A 16,537-nucleotide genomic window follows, 5' to 3' on the forward strand; every position below is an offset into this window, starting at 1 on the left:
TGATGTGTTGGCAACTCCTTAAATAACAAAAAAACATAACCTGTGAAAACTGAGCAAAAAAAAAAAAAAAAAATTTAAAAATACAATAAAAAAGATAAAATAAAATATCAACCATTTGAGTTTCATAAAAGGGCACAGCTCTAAAATAATTTCAATGACATAATGGTGATGTGTGTATTTTTGTCAATGCTGTTCTATAGCAGTTTAATGCAGAGACAATTATACAGTAAGTAAGCCAGAGACAGCAATAATGGCTCAACGAATGGCATGAGTTTGGGGCGGAACTATGTTTGACCAACCAATGGCTGAAAACAGTCATTATTTTAACTATGGCACTAATGGCAAAGAAATGACACTTTATTTTGCAAGGACATTTAAGGCACAGTCACATTTACCTTTGCACGGCAAAATTCTGCAGGCAAAGAGAGGATGTTGAGCACATGTGAAACCAGCAAAAAACTAATGCCAAGAAGGGCTGGACGATACGTCTTAAATTACATCTCGATATTTTTCTATTGACAATATTCGATATATCTCTCTATAATTATCTATTTGCTCTAAAATGCCTCAAAAGTGTTTTTGTTTTGTTTGTTTTATCAGAGGAACCATCATTTCATCCAAACAGCCATTCTAGCCAAGTAGACTAAATATTTTAAAGACATTAAATAAAAACCAAATAATTCGTTTTTCATTAAATAAACACAAGGGAGAATGAAATTCAATCATTTTCATTGATATGCATTTTATATTTATATTGCATACACAGTGATACATAGCAGCTTAATTATTAAAATTATTTAACTTCAAATGTTTTTACTGTGCAAAGCTACTTCACTGACTTATTTTTGAAAGCCCTGTTAAACATTGCATAATACTAAATTATTACTGTGGGACACGTCAGGTTGATTATTATAAAATAATGCTGAATTATCATTATTATTCTGATTATTAGATTTGCGTTATATAAAAGTAACATATTTCTGTCCTGTTTACTTCATATTCACCTGGGGGCTTTTATTTTGACACTTAAAGTGCTGCAGTATTTACTTCAACTTCACAAGGATCTTTTATTTCCACACAGAAAAGACAGTAGACCTTTTTCAGGCTCTGGGTTTTGGAACGTGGAAGTAAACAATTACAGAGTAAACTCTGACAGTGGTTAATGGGAGTGAATGGGAGATCACAGCAAATATTATTTTCATTTCCCATTTGCTCCAAGACCAAAAGAAAAAATCCACTATTACATTTGAATGACTGTCCAAAAAAATAAAAAAATAAATAGAGAGCGGTGGATTAAGTCAGATGGGAGAAGATGACAAATTTACTGTCACTCTCTCAGCAGCTGTAATAGAAACCCCCTCGCAGCTGTGGTAATTCATTTTTTAAAACTGATTCCAGGGTAATATAACACAAAGCATAATGTTATAAACTTACACACAATATTTTAAAAAATTACACTGCTAAATAAGGCGGAAACACGTCATCACAGTCTGTGAATAAGGTCTGTGTATTTGACAGTTTACAATGTTTTGCATTTCATGAAACGCTGTAATCTCCTCCGTTTCTGTTAATCTGTGCCGCGTTTGTAGATTTGTATAATAACTTGTAACTGTTACTAATATTTGGAATTGTTCGAATGCTTGAACCTGCATTACTTTGATTTCACAATGCTTGTGAACTGATCTGAGACCGCCGCCATGCGCGTGCACAGATCAGCGCGTCACAGATTTGTTCTCAATCACACAGACCGTGTTTATCTGTCCTTAAATCATAGCCTTTTGTGGATTAATAATCACGTATGACCAACTTGCCATTTTGATGTTATTTTAATTGTGCAGCCCTGAAGAATCGTGAAATTAGTCTACTCTATGAAACTTAATGGCCAAATGAAAGCACATTAAAATCATTGCGATATTGGTCAATTTTACATCGTCAGAAAAATTCTCGATTATATCGTTAATATTCGATATATCGCCCAGCCCAATTGCCAAGCAGCCTCTTTATAATGCTACACTTTATACTCTGGGAGAGTGAAGTTATAAAGAAACTCGCTGCTTAAATGATATCCTTGTCCACTGTGAATATTCAGTGTAGCTTTGTACAAAGAACCACTCAGAGGTCACTACCAAACCAAGTAACTTCCTATTGGTCAACTTGGCGAATTCGCCTATCAAAGTTCACCGAACTTGAACTCCACACGAAATCCACAAGGGGAAATTCTTCACCCCCAGAAGTCCATCATGCAAAATTCACGATCGCATGGATTCCCATTGAGATAACTGTATTTCACCCGTAAGATTTCACCATGCAAAGGTAAATGTGATTGTGCCTTAATGATATGTTTCTTTTCTAAAGATGCCATCCTGATAACAACAGGGAAATTGTTTCAATTTAGCAACCTAAACCATTTAGTCATCACTGAAGCATTGTCGATATTTTCAAAGCACATCTGAGAACAATTTTTTAAGGTTACTAGTTACCACTTTAAATCCTGAAAAAGAAAAGACTAGATCTGGAGAAATAAGATCAAGGAACAACTAGCCTATTCTGATGATAGAACAGTACAAGACCCACATCACAACCTGTTCTGCCTTGAACAAAGACCTCCTGAAGGTGCGGTCACATTTACCTTCGCATGGCGGAATTCTGCAGTACATCACAATGGGAATCCGCACAATCGTGAATTTTGCGCTAAGGACAACCAGTGGTGAAGAATTTCCTTTGCGGATTTTGTGTGGAGTTCACGTTTGGTGAACTTTGACAGGTAAATTTGCCACGTTGGCCAATACGAAGTTGCTATTCCCATTAAGATGACTGTATTTTGGCCGTGGAATTTCGGCCTGCGAAAGTAATTGTGACCGCGCCTTTACAAACTTCAACATGCCATACAATTTGAGGTTTTATTTATGTCTGTAGCACAAACTGTGTGGGCAAAATTAAATCAAAATTCTGTCATTAATTACTCACCCTTTATGTAGTTCCCCAAACCTGTATGACTTTCGTTCATAGAACACGAAAGGAAATGTTAGGATATGCTTTAATTTTGTGAAAGTGAATGGTCACGGAGCATAACATTCTCCCTAACATCTCTTTTTGTGTTTCACAGAAGAAAAAAAAGTCACATGGGTTTAGAACAATATGAGGGTGAGTAAATTGTGACAGAATTTTCATTTTTAGGTGAACTACCCCTTTAAGTATTGTAATTACAATATTAATAGTGATACATGCCTTAGCAGACACCACTTAAAATAGCCTTATTTTCACTGATTTGTCAGGCATCAACAAGCATCTGGTAAAGATGCATTTCATAAGCATCCGTATTGTGCAAGCCTGTGTGTGTTCAAATTCATTCCATCGAAAACACCCCTAAGAGCTGCCTTGCAAACATACAACCTTTCAAATGTCATTTTCATTCATTACAGTAAATGGACAGGCACTATGATTCATTCAGTCTTAGTATGTAATGCCATTAGACAAGCTGATAGTGGTAGAACCACACAAGGACCAAAAGACAAGTATGCATTGGTATGTAAATATGCCATGTACACCTTCATTAAAATATTAAAGGGATAGTTCATAATTTGTAATGAAAATTATTGTCATTTATTCACCCTCATGTTGTTCTAAAGCTGTATAACTTTCTTCCATGGAACACAAAAGGAGCATGATAGCCTCAGTCACCATTCACTATCATACATAAGTCAAACAGGTTTGGAACAACATGAAGGTGAGTAAATGACAGAATTTCCATTTTGGGTGAACTCTCTCTTTAAATCTAGTTTGGTCTGGAATAATGTCTGACAGATCATAATTAATATGAAATGCCCACAAGAATCTGCATAAGTAGGTTTATTATCACTATGTGAACCTTGCCATTTGAGGCATCTGCGTTGCTGGGGCCATCAACGGGGCCGGCGATTCAGCGCTGCACGACACATGAACTCAACGCTGCAATTAAACTGTCTGTTGTGAGAAGGCAGCAGGCGGTTCAACCATTCACTTCCAAGTTTAAAACCTGTTCAACCTCTGTCTTTGTTTGCACTTCACGACTAGAGAAAAAGAGACAAAAATAATAATTGTGCTCTCTTGTTTACCTGCCATTAAAGTCAGAGGAAATGTTTATGGTTGACAGATGCTAAAGCTAGCTTGTATTTTCCCCTTTTTCCAGACACAAGAGTTCCTTCACTGTGGATGACCTAGGGTTAACCCTCCTTTTGCGTTTCCGTGACAACGGAGGGCAGAGAGAAAGAGAGGAAGTCAGACGGAGGAGAGTTATGCCCCGACACACACGGCAGGATGGAACGAACAGCAGGCTGCGTTAAAGAGAACCGCACGTCCACATTCCTGTTTTCCCTCAGCCCCCACTATACAATCCTATCGACAAAACAGACAAGGATACACGTGTTCTGAGAAAGACCCTCCTCTTACAATCTTTTAAAGGATCCAAAATATGTATCTTCAAACTCAAAACCCATTTTGTCCAAAACATTCCTTTTATGATTAAGAAACAACATGAAAATGAAATGCTGCCCTTGAGATGTTACAATGGGGTTCAAGATTACATTGAGGCCCAGTTGCAAGACTGTAAGTAATAGGCTGTTCGGAATAGAACACTGGTGCTTACTACACAGTATAAACTAAATACTCCTTGCTTTTTTTTATTGTTTGTGAAACAGTACACATTTGAAACAATAAACATTTAAATTGATAGTACACAACATTTTTGTCACATGACCTTATGACGTTTGTTACATTAAACACCAATAGAGTGCAACTTCATGTTCCATTGGGGAGTTGATTTTTAATGATAACTATTAAACCTTTAAAAACATCAGTCATCAGTCCATGTTATTTAATCATCATTTTAAAAAAATCATGTTTAATAAAGGAATATCTGGTAAAGAACTAAACTACCCATGATCCACCGATCAGAGAATCAGTAATCATCTTGAAAATAAGTTATTTTCTATTTTTTAAATAAAATCAAATTTTAGGTTAAACTCTTGACAATCAAATAATGCATCAAGATAAGTTTAAAATTGCAGCGTATATTATTTCCGGTTCATTAGCCACACTGGAAACTGAAGGTCAAGTGTATTTCAATGTGACATACAGTACCCAGCGCAGTATGCATTGTTGTATACTGCTCATTTTGGAAAATATAGTACTGTACATCGATCAGCCACAACATTAAAACCACCTGCCTAATATCGTGTAGGTCCCCCTTGTGCCACCAAAACAACACCAACCAGCATCTCAGAATAGCATTCTGAGATGCTATTCTTCTCACCATTATTGTACAGTGCAGTTATCCAAGTTACCGTAATTCTATCAGTTCGAACCAGTCTGACCATTCTCTGTTGACCTCTATCATCAAGGCGTTTCCATCTGCAGAACTGCTGCTCACTGGATGTTTTTTGTTTTTGGCACTATTCAGAGTAAATTCTAGAGACTGTTGTGTGTGAAAATCCCAGGAGATCAGCAGTTACAGAAATACTTAAACCAGCCCGTCTAGATAATCACATGGATGATTGTTGATCTAATCAGCCAATCGTGTGGCAGCAGTGCATAAAATCATGCTGAAACGGGTCAGGAGCTTCAGTTAATGTTCACACCAACCATCAGAATAGGGAAAAAATGTGATCTCAGTGATTTAGGCCATGGCATGATTGTTGATGCCAGACGGGCTGGTTTGAGTATTTCTGTAACTGCTGATCTCCTGGGATTTTCACACACAACAGTCTCTAGAATTTACTCTGAATGGTGCCAAAAACAAAAAAATATCCAATGAGCGGCAGTTCTGCGGATGGAAACACCTTGTTAATGAGAGAGGTCAACAGAGAATGGTCAGACTGGTTTGAACTGACAAAGTCTACGATAACTCAGATAACCGCTCTGTACAATTGTGGTGAGAAGAACAGCATCTCAGAATGCTATTCTGAGATACGGGTTGGCACTCTTTTGGCGGCACGAGGGGAACCTACACAATATTAGGCAATGTTGTGGCTGATCAGTGTATGTCATCCGGGTATTCTATCTATACAGAGTGGTATTTCAGCAATCCCAAAGTATATAAAATTCAACTTACCTGGAATCTTTTGCCAGGTTTGCCGGGTAAAGAAAAGTTTGATTCCCCTCCATTTCCACAACACATTTTGTGTTCAGGTCCTTTTCTGTTTGGGGGAGGAAAAAAAAAACTTTAGGGCAGTTTAAAGATCTTGTGCTACATCACCTCCAAAGAAACAGGTCGAGATGTTCAAGAGGACCCAGTAAGCACTGATGATATTTTGTTTTGTGACTCCAATACGTTTGACCTATGTCTGTCACTTAGACGGCTAAGATAAGTCAATCTTTTGACCTATTGAGTTTCCACTTTTCCCCATTATAGAGAACAAAAGATTGAAATCAATAGCAAGGGTTTATTTCACAGCAGGAGAGATGCTCAAGAACTGGAATCAAACCAACATACCACCCTGTCGCTCAAGACCGGTTGCTCACTGAAGCTAAGCAGGATTGAGCCTTGCCAATACCTGGATGGGAGACCTCCTGGGGAAAACTGAGGTCGCTGCTGGAAGAGGTATTAGGGAGGCCAGCAGAGGGTGCTCACCCTGCAGTCTGTGTGGGTCCTAATGCCCCAGTATAGTGACGGGGACACTATACTGTAAAAAGGCACTGTCCTTCAGATGGTCCTGACTCTCTGTGGTCATTAAAAATCCAAGGGCACTTCTCATAAAGAGTAGGGGTGTAACCCTGATGTTCTGGCCAAATTACCCCCATTGGCCCTTCTCAATCATAGCCTCCTAATAATCCCCATCCATTAATTGGCTCTATAACTCTACTCTCTCCTTTGCACCAATAGCTGGTGTGTGATGAGCATACTGGTGCACTATGGCTGCCATTGCATCATCCAGGTGGATGCTGCACACTGGTGGTGGTTGAGGAGAGTCCCCTGTTCACTGTGTAAAGTGCTTTGAGTGTAGTGTCAAAAAAGAACTATATAAATATAACATTCATTCCTCAGCAAAAATCTGTTAAACTGAAGCAATGATTCAAGCTTGGCCTGCACATGTTAGATGACATATGGGCACAATTAATTGTGTTTTCCAGCTAACACATTAGATCCAAATCCCCAAAAAAATGTGTCCAAAATCTAATCAAATGACTTCAATGTTTTGATTTGAATATTGCAATCAATGTGCAATAAACTCATCAGCATGCCATGCACTTTTTTCATGTCACATTTTCAACGACAATAAGCAAACAAATGTTGCAAATAAATGCTGTCAAACTTGGCCATTATTTGTTGTTTATAACCTGTGGTAAGCCATAATATACTGTAAGTGATAAGACTTTTTGATCCAATGAAGGATATTCTGGCATTATAGCAGCTAAAGTTTGATTGCAGGTAGTAGAACAGACCCTAAACCTAAGAAATAAAAGTAAATAAAATTATTTCACAGCTCTCTGGAATACTTGATTATGACTGGTGTATCATGTATCTAGTAGGGGTTGCACAGACTAGTTGACTACAACTAACGTAGTGGGCACCGTCAGCCTGAAGTCGACTAGTCGCTCACCACGTGATTTATAAAACTTGTCTGTAGGAAATACAGCAGGTGTGAAGCCCGGTGGATGAGCACTGAAAAGGCACAGTGGCTCAAATATAGGCTGTGATGTTCTGTCGAAATAAAAGACGCAAATACAGAATGAACTTCAGAACTAGAGTTTGTTCACTGTGTCGCTCTGCTCAAGAACATAACACATCAACGTATCAACAACAATCTTACATATTTTTCGTATGTATTGTGGCTATTATTATTTCTTGATTGTGCATTTGAATTCACAGGTTTTTTTATATATATATATATATATATATATATATATATATATATATATATATATATATATATATATATATATACAAAGTGTGTTACTGATTAATTATAAATCAACCATTGGTTTTTCATATCGCTGTTTTCATGCTTCTAACCGATATGCAGATGGTTTTAATTTGGTCAATAATTGGCCGATAAATATAGGTAGCCGATTAACAACGGTGCATCCCTAATTTATTTACTTAGTAAAGAGCCGTGTAATAGCAGGAAAAATGTTTATCACCCTGTGAAGTTTTATTTTAACATGCAGAATAGTTTATTGTGCTTTTCACTATATTATTCAATTCAAAACACTGACGTTTTATTGCATTTATCAAATATCCATATTTGGACCAAGCAAGCAAGCTGAATGTACATTATCCATAACACTTTTGCAGTGTATATTGCAGATGGAAAGTGACTGTGCAACATCCAAACAGCTCAAGTCTCAGCTTGGGCAGAGCTGTCACCCTCATAACAACAGGAAGGACCTGTGAAAGCACTCCCTAAAACACTGTGTCAGAAGTAGCCTGTTGCTAAAAGGACTTCCTGTGCAGTTACATACAATACAATTTCAAGGACAATTACTTTGTGGTTCAGAGTCAGCTGAATGTTTATGACACACCGATGACAAACACAAGTCACACCTTTATTTTAACACTCCCAATACACTCCCCGAGTCGACGGCAGGCCAAAGCATGTCTGAAACAACCATAACAGTCCTGCTGGAAACGACAGGGAAGTGGAGAGCAGCTGACTCAGAAATCCTTGGAAAGGATGTTCACTGAAGCCACACTAGCTGCAACAACTTCCTGTTCGAGCAGGAAACAACTGGTTTCCTCCAACCATTGGTGGCCAAGGTCTAATAAGGAGGCCCAGCTGGTTTTATAGGAGTGGTCACTTACCACATCTAGCCATTCAAAATCTGAATTTTCTGCATTATGTCACAAAGGTGATTAAAGGGATAGTTCGCCCAAAACAAAATTCTCTCATCATTTACTCACCCTCATGTCATCCCAGATGTGTATGACTTTCTTTCTTCTGCAGAACACAACCAAAGATTTTAAGAAGAATATTTTAGCTCTGAAGGTCCTTACAATGCAAGTGAATGGTGGCCAGAACTTTGAGGGTCCAAAAAGCACATTAAGGCAGCATAAAAGTAATCTATAAGACTCCAGCGGTTTAATATATGTCTTCTGAAGTGATGCAATCACTTTGGGTGAGAAACCAATCCATATTTCAATCTTTTTTTACTGTAAATCTTTATTTATTTATTTATTTAAAGTTAAAGTTTTATAGTAAAAATGGACTTAAATATTGATCTGTTTCTCACCCTCACATACATATGGATTACATATGGATTACTTTTAACCACTGGAGTCATATGGATTACTTTTATGCTGCCTTCATGTGATTTCTGCAGCATGACCGGTCTGGTCACCATTCACATGCATTGTAAGGACCTAAAGAGCTGAGAAATTTTTCTAACAATCTTTGTTCTCGTTCAGCAAACAAAGAAAAGAAAGTCATACACATCTGAGATGGCATGAGAGTGAGTAAATAATAAGAGAATTTTCATTATTGGGTGAACTATCCCTTTAAGAGAAGCACATGTAATCTTGCCAACAGTGACTGACTGGAATGATTGACAGAACCTAATTCACACAAACACAGATCAAGCATCACATATAATCTACATAGTGAACAAAATGTAGCTTCTATATAAATCTTTCAGTTTACGGAGGTAAAACAATCAACAATGCACAGTTCAGTGAGTAACATGAAACTACAGGCCTAACTGAATTCTTCTTGCCATGCCAGAAGGGAATGAGGTAATAGGTGTTTACTGGTGCTCCACTTTACTGATGTGGAGCACCAGTAAATCATTAACTAGTTAAACTTCACCTCCCTTTATCCACCCATATGGTTTTCATGGAGTTAACTTTACGAAGTCATAGGGAAAAATATGAACAACTTCTTAGAAGGACTCAAACTCATTCGGCCATGGGAACATGCTCTGTTATGCAACGTTGGCATTTTAGTCCATTCAGACTCCCTTCCTGCCTTTGTCCAATAGAGAGGCAGACAGACAGAGGGGGAGAGAAACAGAAAGTGTCATTTAGAGTCTTGAACTCCGATTAAAATGCAAGTTCTCTCTGTCATGTGTCATGGGGCCAAAAAATGACGTCTCTAAAACTATAGCCTAATGGGTTTGGAATCATATATTAAAGAAGGGTCTATTCAACGACTCCAACATTTAAAAAGGAAACTAGGGGAAATAATTTGTTAAGGATTAAAAGGATATTTTGAGACTTTAACACAGAGTTCACAGTGCTCGAGTCTTGTGACTGAATGTTACGCTCCAGTCAGACACGTGACCACATCGCCACAATGTAGCAAATATTTCGCGCTTCAGTGGCTTTACGAAGACACATGTTCTCCCACGTCAAGATCAGCTTTAATGTCATGTACTCATGTGAGAGACAACAAAGTCATCGTGCAAATAATCTATAACTCTAAGAAGATAAAGAAGGAAAAAAGTGTTTTAAGGTATAAAGAAAAACATTTAAACAGTAGTATGTATGACACTATGGGTTTCCATAATGGATGGATGGAGAAGCGGGTCCCTTTCTCCTTTTTACACGGTCCAAACCGCATTGAAAAGTCTGGAAATATGAGGCAATTTTAAAATTGTGGTTTCCAGGCCCGGACAAGTCGTGGTAATCAATAAGATCTTAGAAATTAATGGAAAAGTCAAGGAAATGTACATAGTCCATGTATATATCTACATGCTCAGCTGCAGATATATCGATCGATATATAGCATTTTAGCCATCACAGGTGCCATTAGTACATTCAAACGCACCAATGATGTGCAAAAATTTAGTTATGATATAAAGTGTCAGATCTGAAATTAAACTCACCTCTCCGGTTCATGGGCCGAACCCGAACCGCCACCTTCACGTTAGAGTCGTTCAAATTAGTGTCGCCCATGATGAAGGTCGGTATATCCACCAAAATAAGTGTTAAGAAGCGACAGAAATGCTTTCTGGCAGTCTTGAGTTTATAAAATAAGATGCATTTAGATATGCCTAACTCAGGAATCCCGGATATTTCGTGAAGTTTGAATCGTATCGTATCCAAAAATGTCCAGCATCGTCCTTACTGGGTTGTTTTTCTGTGTTTCCAACAGCACAATGAAGACATGTTCGTTTTCATAGTTAAAATGAAAGTTCAGTGCAATGTCTCAACAGCTGGAGCTTTAGATCAAAAACAGTGACCCTCCTGGATTCTGGTCACACACTCACACTGGGTCAAACTGCAAATGTCAAGACTTTTGTCCAGCAGGAAACCAAGTATCTAATAAGTAATCAAGGTTTAAATAATTCATGCCTAGTTGTGGCAGTCTAACTGCGTCTTACATTTGAAAAGAATATCCCTGCTGGAAAGGATACACTAAATAACCATTTAACTGTTGGTTTTAAAAATCTTATTTGACTTGAGAAATGAATGATTGCACTACATGCATGTGCTCTGCTGTAGTGTTTATCCAAATATAATAAGCAATTATTTTGTAAAACAAACCAATGTTTGCAATGCACAGGACTGTTAGACTAATATTAGACGGATTTAAAATGCTGATCTGTCAATGCAGCACTTTCTCATTGAGAAAATGGCACGAAAAAAAAAAAGATTACGGTTGAAATAAGTCTATAAATGTAAACGATTGGAGAAAAAAAAAAAAAAAATCCTAATCTGGCAATTACTTCCGGAATTTGGTCGCGAACTGTTGATGAAATAGTAACGGATCCCTCGGTATCTGGTATTTGTTGAAATTTGGTTTATTTTCAGGCTGGGTCCAACTTCACGGGCTGATTAAAACAATGGTGCTGCTCTCCATTCCCATCCAGATTGACAGATCTTCCGGTTTAATAGCCAACATCACCAAAACACGACATGCGTGTTGTACAGAATCAGCGGGCCCACGAAAATGTAGACTGAAGTGATTTAAAGACTGCAGCGTGGATGTTACTGTGGTCATAAGCAGCCGCTTTATTTCATGACTGACCAGCGTGAAGTCAGTGATATTAACGGAGATCACAACGCCCAGCGGAAGTTAAAGTTTCAAAGTAAAAGTCTCTAAACTACCAACAATAAATAAATAAAATAAACAAACGCACACTACCACCAGCAACAAACACAATTATTATAAATGTATATTATTAATTATTAAAAAATTGCATATTCACCATGTAACTTATTATCATATAATCCAGTAAATAATTATCATATAAATATAATTTAAAAGTTTTATTATTATTATTATTATTATTATTATAGCAGTCACTGTACCGTTTTGGCTACTCGCCTGAAAATAAAAAACAAATCTGAACTGCGCCTTCCGATGATGAAAAGCAGGTTTTTATGTATAAAATTCGTGCCATTGTGGTGATGCCGCATGTATTTTAGAAGATACATGTATCTATTTAAATCGATCATTTTTCTCGTTTACTGCCGTTCTTCGCGTCAGGTTTTGTTAGTTTGTATATAATTTTAGATTTTCCGAATGCTCTTGTAAACATAAATATGTTGGCTAGTACTTATACTGCTAACAAACTGCACACACATCCAGCAACTTTTTTAAAACCCGTTTACTGTTTATACCCAGCAGATCAAATTCTCATTACTCGCGTTGTGGCGACACCTGCTGGTCATATTTACGAAATAGAAACAGTGGGTAGAATGGCAGTAGCCTTAAACGGGCGGGGCATAGCGGCACGAAAGTAGTGTATTGGATCTAAGTAATAATTTTGCTATTTTCATTTTTTATGTGTATTTTTAATTCAATGGCTATAAAAGTTTGTCAGTGTCATTATTCAGCTGTAAATTATTGGATTCAGACCGTTGTTAATGAGAAAGGCGTTGTCATGTACCCGTTATTTTTCTCAGTGCTGATAGGATGGACCAATAGAGCGCAACAGTGGCCGCCCACTTTTTTTGCCGTCTGGGTTCCGGAAGTATTTTCCCCATTCATTTCTTCCATAGACTCTAAAAAAAATCCTTCATAAAAGAGTTGTGAGCCACGAACTAAACTAACCAGCTCCGAGGTGAATCACAACATCACGAACTTTGTTGTGAGGCAAAAAGTATTTGAAAATCGGACATAAATACAAAAGGTACAAGGCTGTGTACTTATCGTCTTTCATGAAGGGACAAACTACAATCCCATAAAGCATTGCGAATGATGTCGTTGAATATAAAACTATGGAAATATATAAAACTATTTATTTTAGGTTGTTGTTTATAATTATTATATTGCAAAATATCCCGATATGTACAAATATAGCTAGAAGTATTTTAAGGGTGAAGTGAGACCGACTCGATTACGTCATTCACAGAGCGTCATGGAAGCGCGCGGTCGTTCCGAGCTACGTTTCGCGGTTTTCGTTGCCCGCGGTTCTCTGATTGGCGGATATTTCTCTGATGTACCATGGGTAATGTAGTTGTTGACTACATTGAGATACGCGGACGGATGCTCAAGGCAAGTAGGTTCCATCCATGAACAACTTCGTAGCGCACAGTAGGTCTGTCTTTAAAGTTTTATATGTTATCGTTGAAAATCAATTCAACGATAACATCATCCCAATTCATCTATGGGATAAATTAATGGGATTTTACTTCCGGAACCAGACTGTTGTGCTCTATTACAGTCATTTAACAGTCACTGGATGAGAGTATTTAAAAAAAAAAAAAAAAAATCTCAATTTTTATGTTTGGAACTAATTCGGGTAGCAATTTATACATTTTAACTATGGTACTTTTTAGTGTAAAAATGTCTCCATTAACAAAAAACAACGTACTGAGATATGAATGCAGCTCAAAGAGAGATTGATTTTATGAGCCGCCAATTAAGCATCTCCTAGAACAGCGTTTCAAAACATATGAAAGAATTATGGTGTACCCAGAGCTGAGTTTACATGTAACTGATTACATGTAATCAGGTTACAAAAATCAACTACTTGTAATTAGGTTATATTACATTAAAATACTACTGTAAAAGATCTTAGTTCGGGGGAAATGGAGGAGTCAGGAGACAACAAAGTAGGTTCAAGGACAGTCCTTTTATTCTTCTCTCTTTAAGAATATAATCGATGGGCACCGTCGATAACAAAGAAATGGTAAATAAATGAAAGCACTCAAAATAATAAACACTCTCTCTCTCGGTTCAAGGCTGTCGTGCTCTCTTGGTCACTCTCCCCCTCTCTGAGGCTTTGGCATGCCTTTCAGGTCTCCCTCTGCCATCACTAATGAGAGACAGGTGTTAGAAATAATTACGACCCAGGTGACGAGCCTTACAGCTCTCCCTCTCCCGCAGACACATGACCATGGCTACCATGCCACAACTAGGTAATCAGATTAGTTACTTTTGAAAGATTACATGATTACAGAATCAAGCAAATGTAGTAAATTGTTCATAATTTATTGATTCCTTTATTTCTTCTTTTTAAATACTTTACATTTTTCATTCTAAATCAGTCTACAGCTGATATCTACAGTCTTTGAGTGTTTTTAAAAACTCAAGACCTCCCCCACCCACTACTAAATATGGAGTGGTAATCCACACATAAAAGCCGAAACGATTGTAGTTTTGCAATTTGCTTTTGTGCACGACTTCAAAAATGTACGTGAATGCATTTTTGTGACAACTTTATTTTGTTACGTTGAATCACAAATATTACTGGTCTGATCCAGAGGTAGATAACTTTTTATTTTTTTTTTATTTTTTTTTACAGATTAATCAGTGCTGATAGATTGTTCATTTTGATTGAAGAATGAACTGCATCTGGGATTCTATTCATTTTTGAGTCTCGTAGCTTTTAAGTCTGTATCCATCATAGTAAACAAAAGCAAAGATTTGTTTTTAACATTCTATAGATTGATTTTAAAAACTATCGGTGGATTATCCGTTATCGGCCTTTTCCACCAATTTAGTTAATGGCATTAGCCAAATCCACTATCGGTCGACCTCTAGTCTGATCTATTAGCACAAATGAATGTGTTTGTATTGCCAAAATTGCTGGAGTAAAAACATTTTTAGTTCCTTTTTTATTTCACTCAGAAAAAGACAAATAGTGAGTAAAATCCACACAAAAAAAATCATTACAATTCTCATATTTTGATCCATATTTCTTTAACAGAGCATTTCAAAAGGGTACACGTTTAGTCACTTGTTTAACAAATGAAGGAAAAAGAGTACCTATAGAGAAGGCTTTACTATGATCTAAATCTATATTTCAGCCTGAGCAGTGCTAATTAATGTCTTGCAAGTTTATTATTTTCTGAAGCTAACTTCCACAGTAAGCCTTCTGCTAGGTCAGCTATGTAATAGTTTACACTAGAGGGCACTGAATTCTCAACAAAACAAAGCCAAATCTACTTTTTTGCGGCCGAAAATATAGAATATCAAATTGTTGGATGTAATGAATTTTTCCAAAAATTCTAAAACAAAGCCAGTTTGTCTACAAATGAAAAGAACATGTAGGATTATTACATTACAATGTTCCATACACTGTAAAAGTGCAAATAATTGTGGATTTTTTATTTATAAAGACTTGACATTAAGTTTGTTTGAAGCTGAGTCACTGCACTTACATGAGTGAAATGTCATGGTCCACCCTATAGACCAAGGTTTCTAAAGGTAGAATAATTGCTTATGGAGAAATGACTGTACTTTAGTAAGAGTTTTCAAAGTTCAATATGAACATCCTTTGACAGAGAAAAATAAATCTTACAAATATAGATGTATACACATGTTCATGCTTCAGCATTGCAGTGAAAATATGTCAAGATCAAACAGTCACAATATGGAGAAAATCTGTTCACAGTATTAATGTAGCTGTGTATGATAAGGGTTGAAGTGTAAATACAACAAAGTGTAAATTTGAACTTTTCATTCAAATTGGAATTGTATCATTTATCTGTTGTGTAATTTTTCTTCTCTATTTTCAAAGTAGGTTAAGGAAAATTCCACAGTGAAATTGAATCCTTGCAGCTTGTTCAGGACCTAGGACTTAATCATTTCAGGCTGGGTACATACGGTGCACTTTGAAGCTTGGTAATTTAGTGTAAATGTTAGAGCGTGAGGGGTCTGACGGGGCCTGAGAGGGACTTCTGTGATCTGCGTGGCTGAGAGAGGAGGGGCCTTCCAGGGGATAGGGCATCTGCTTTGAATCCCACCACACGGGCAGCCACCACCCCACTGCTCTGCTTTCACCTCCTGTCAGACCTGAGGATACTGTTAGATGAAGATCAGCAAACCACATACCCGTGACACCATTATTAATAAGCTCTTCTCTATTACCAAATCGAAAATTACACTGTAAATACTATTAGTCATCTCAAATTAAAAAATAGCTGACTCAACTCAAGCTTTATTTTTTACTATTCTTACTTGTTTTAGTTAAGTTACAGTTACTTTATAAACCTTAAAGTTGTCATTAATAAAAACAACCAAGTGGTCCTAATTAAACAGCACTTGAAATGTCACATTTTGGAATCATAACTCAAATATATACGTTCTTTAAACATTGATTTCAAGTTCTACTAACTCAAAATTATCAAGTACAAAATTGCAGCTGTGTGGAATATCCATATGCCCTTGCG

At 37.0% G+C, this 16,537-nt stretch overlaps 1 protein-coding gene across 4 annotated transcripts in view; it reads right to left on the minus strand.

The window, feature by feature from the left end:
* LOC127454683 (kinesin-like protein KIF13B) overlaps positions 1 to 11,980 on the minus strand; it is a 64,990-nt gene extending 53,010 nt beyond the window's left edge. For 3 of the 4 annotated variants that reach the window (XM_051722038.1, XM_051722039.1, XM_051722037.1), the window contains exons 1-2: positions 10,798 to 11,980; positions 6,089 to 6,173 (exon numbers count right to left, since the gene is read on the minus strand). In XM_051722038.1, the coding sequence (XP_051577998.1) occupies positions 6,089 to 6,173; positions 10,798 to 10,867 (155 nt within the window). In that variant the 5' untranslated portion in view covers positions 10,868 to 11,980. Of the gene's footprint in view, positions 1 to 6,088; positions 6,174 to 10,797 lie in introns of those variants that run through there. The other variant, XM_051722040.1, reaches the window with a different exon arrangement.
* Between the last annotated feature and the right edge of the window lie 4,557 nt (positions 11,981 to 16,537).

The sequence above is a fragment of the Myxocyprinus asiaticus genome, chromosome 17 (genome assembly GCF_019703515.2).
Source record: "Myxocyprinus asiaticus isolate MX2 ecotype Aquarium Trade chromosome 17, UBuf_Myxa_2, whole genome shotgun sequence".
NCBI classification, from domain to species: domain Eukaryota; kingdom Metazoa; phylum Chordata; class Actinopteri; order Cypriniformes; family Catostomidae; genus Myxocyprinus; species Myxocyprinus asiaticus.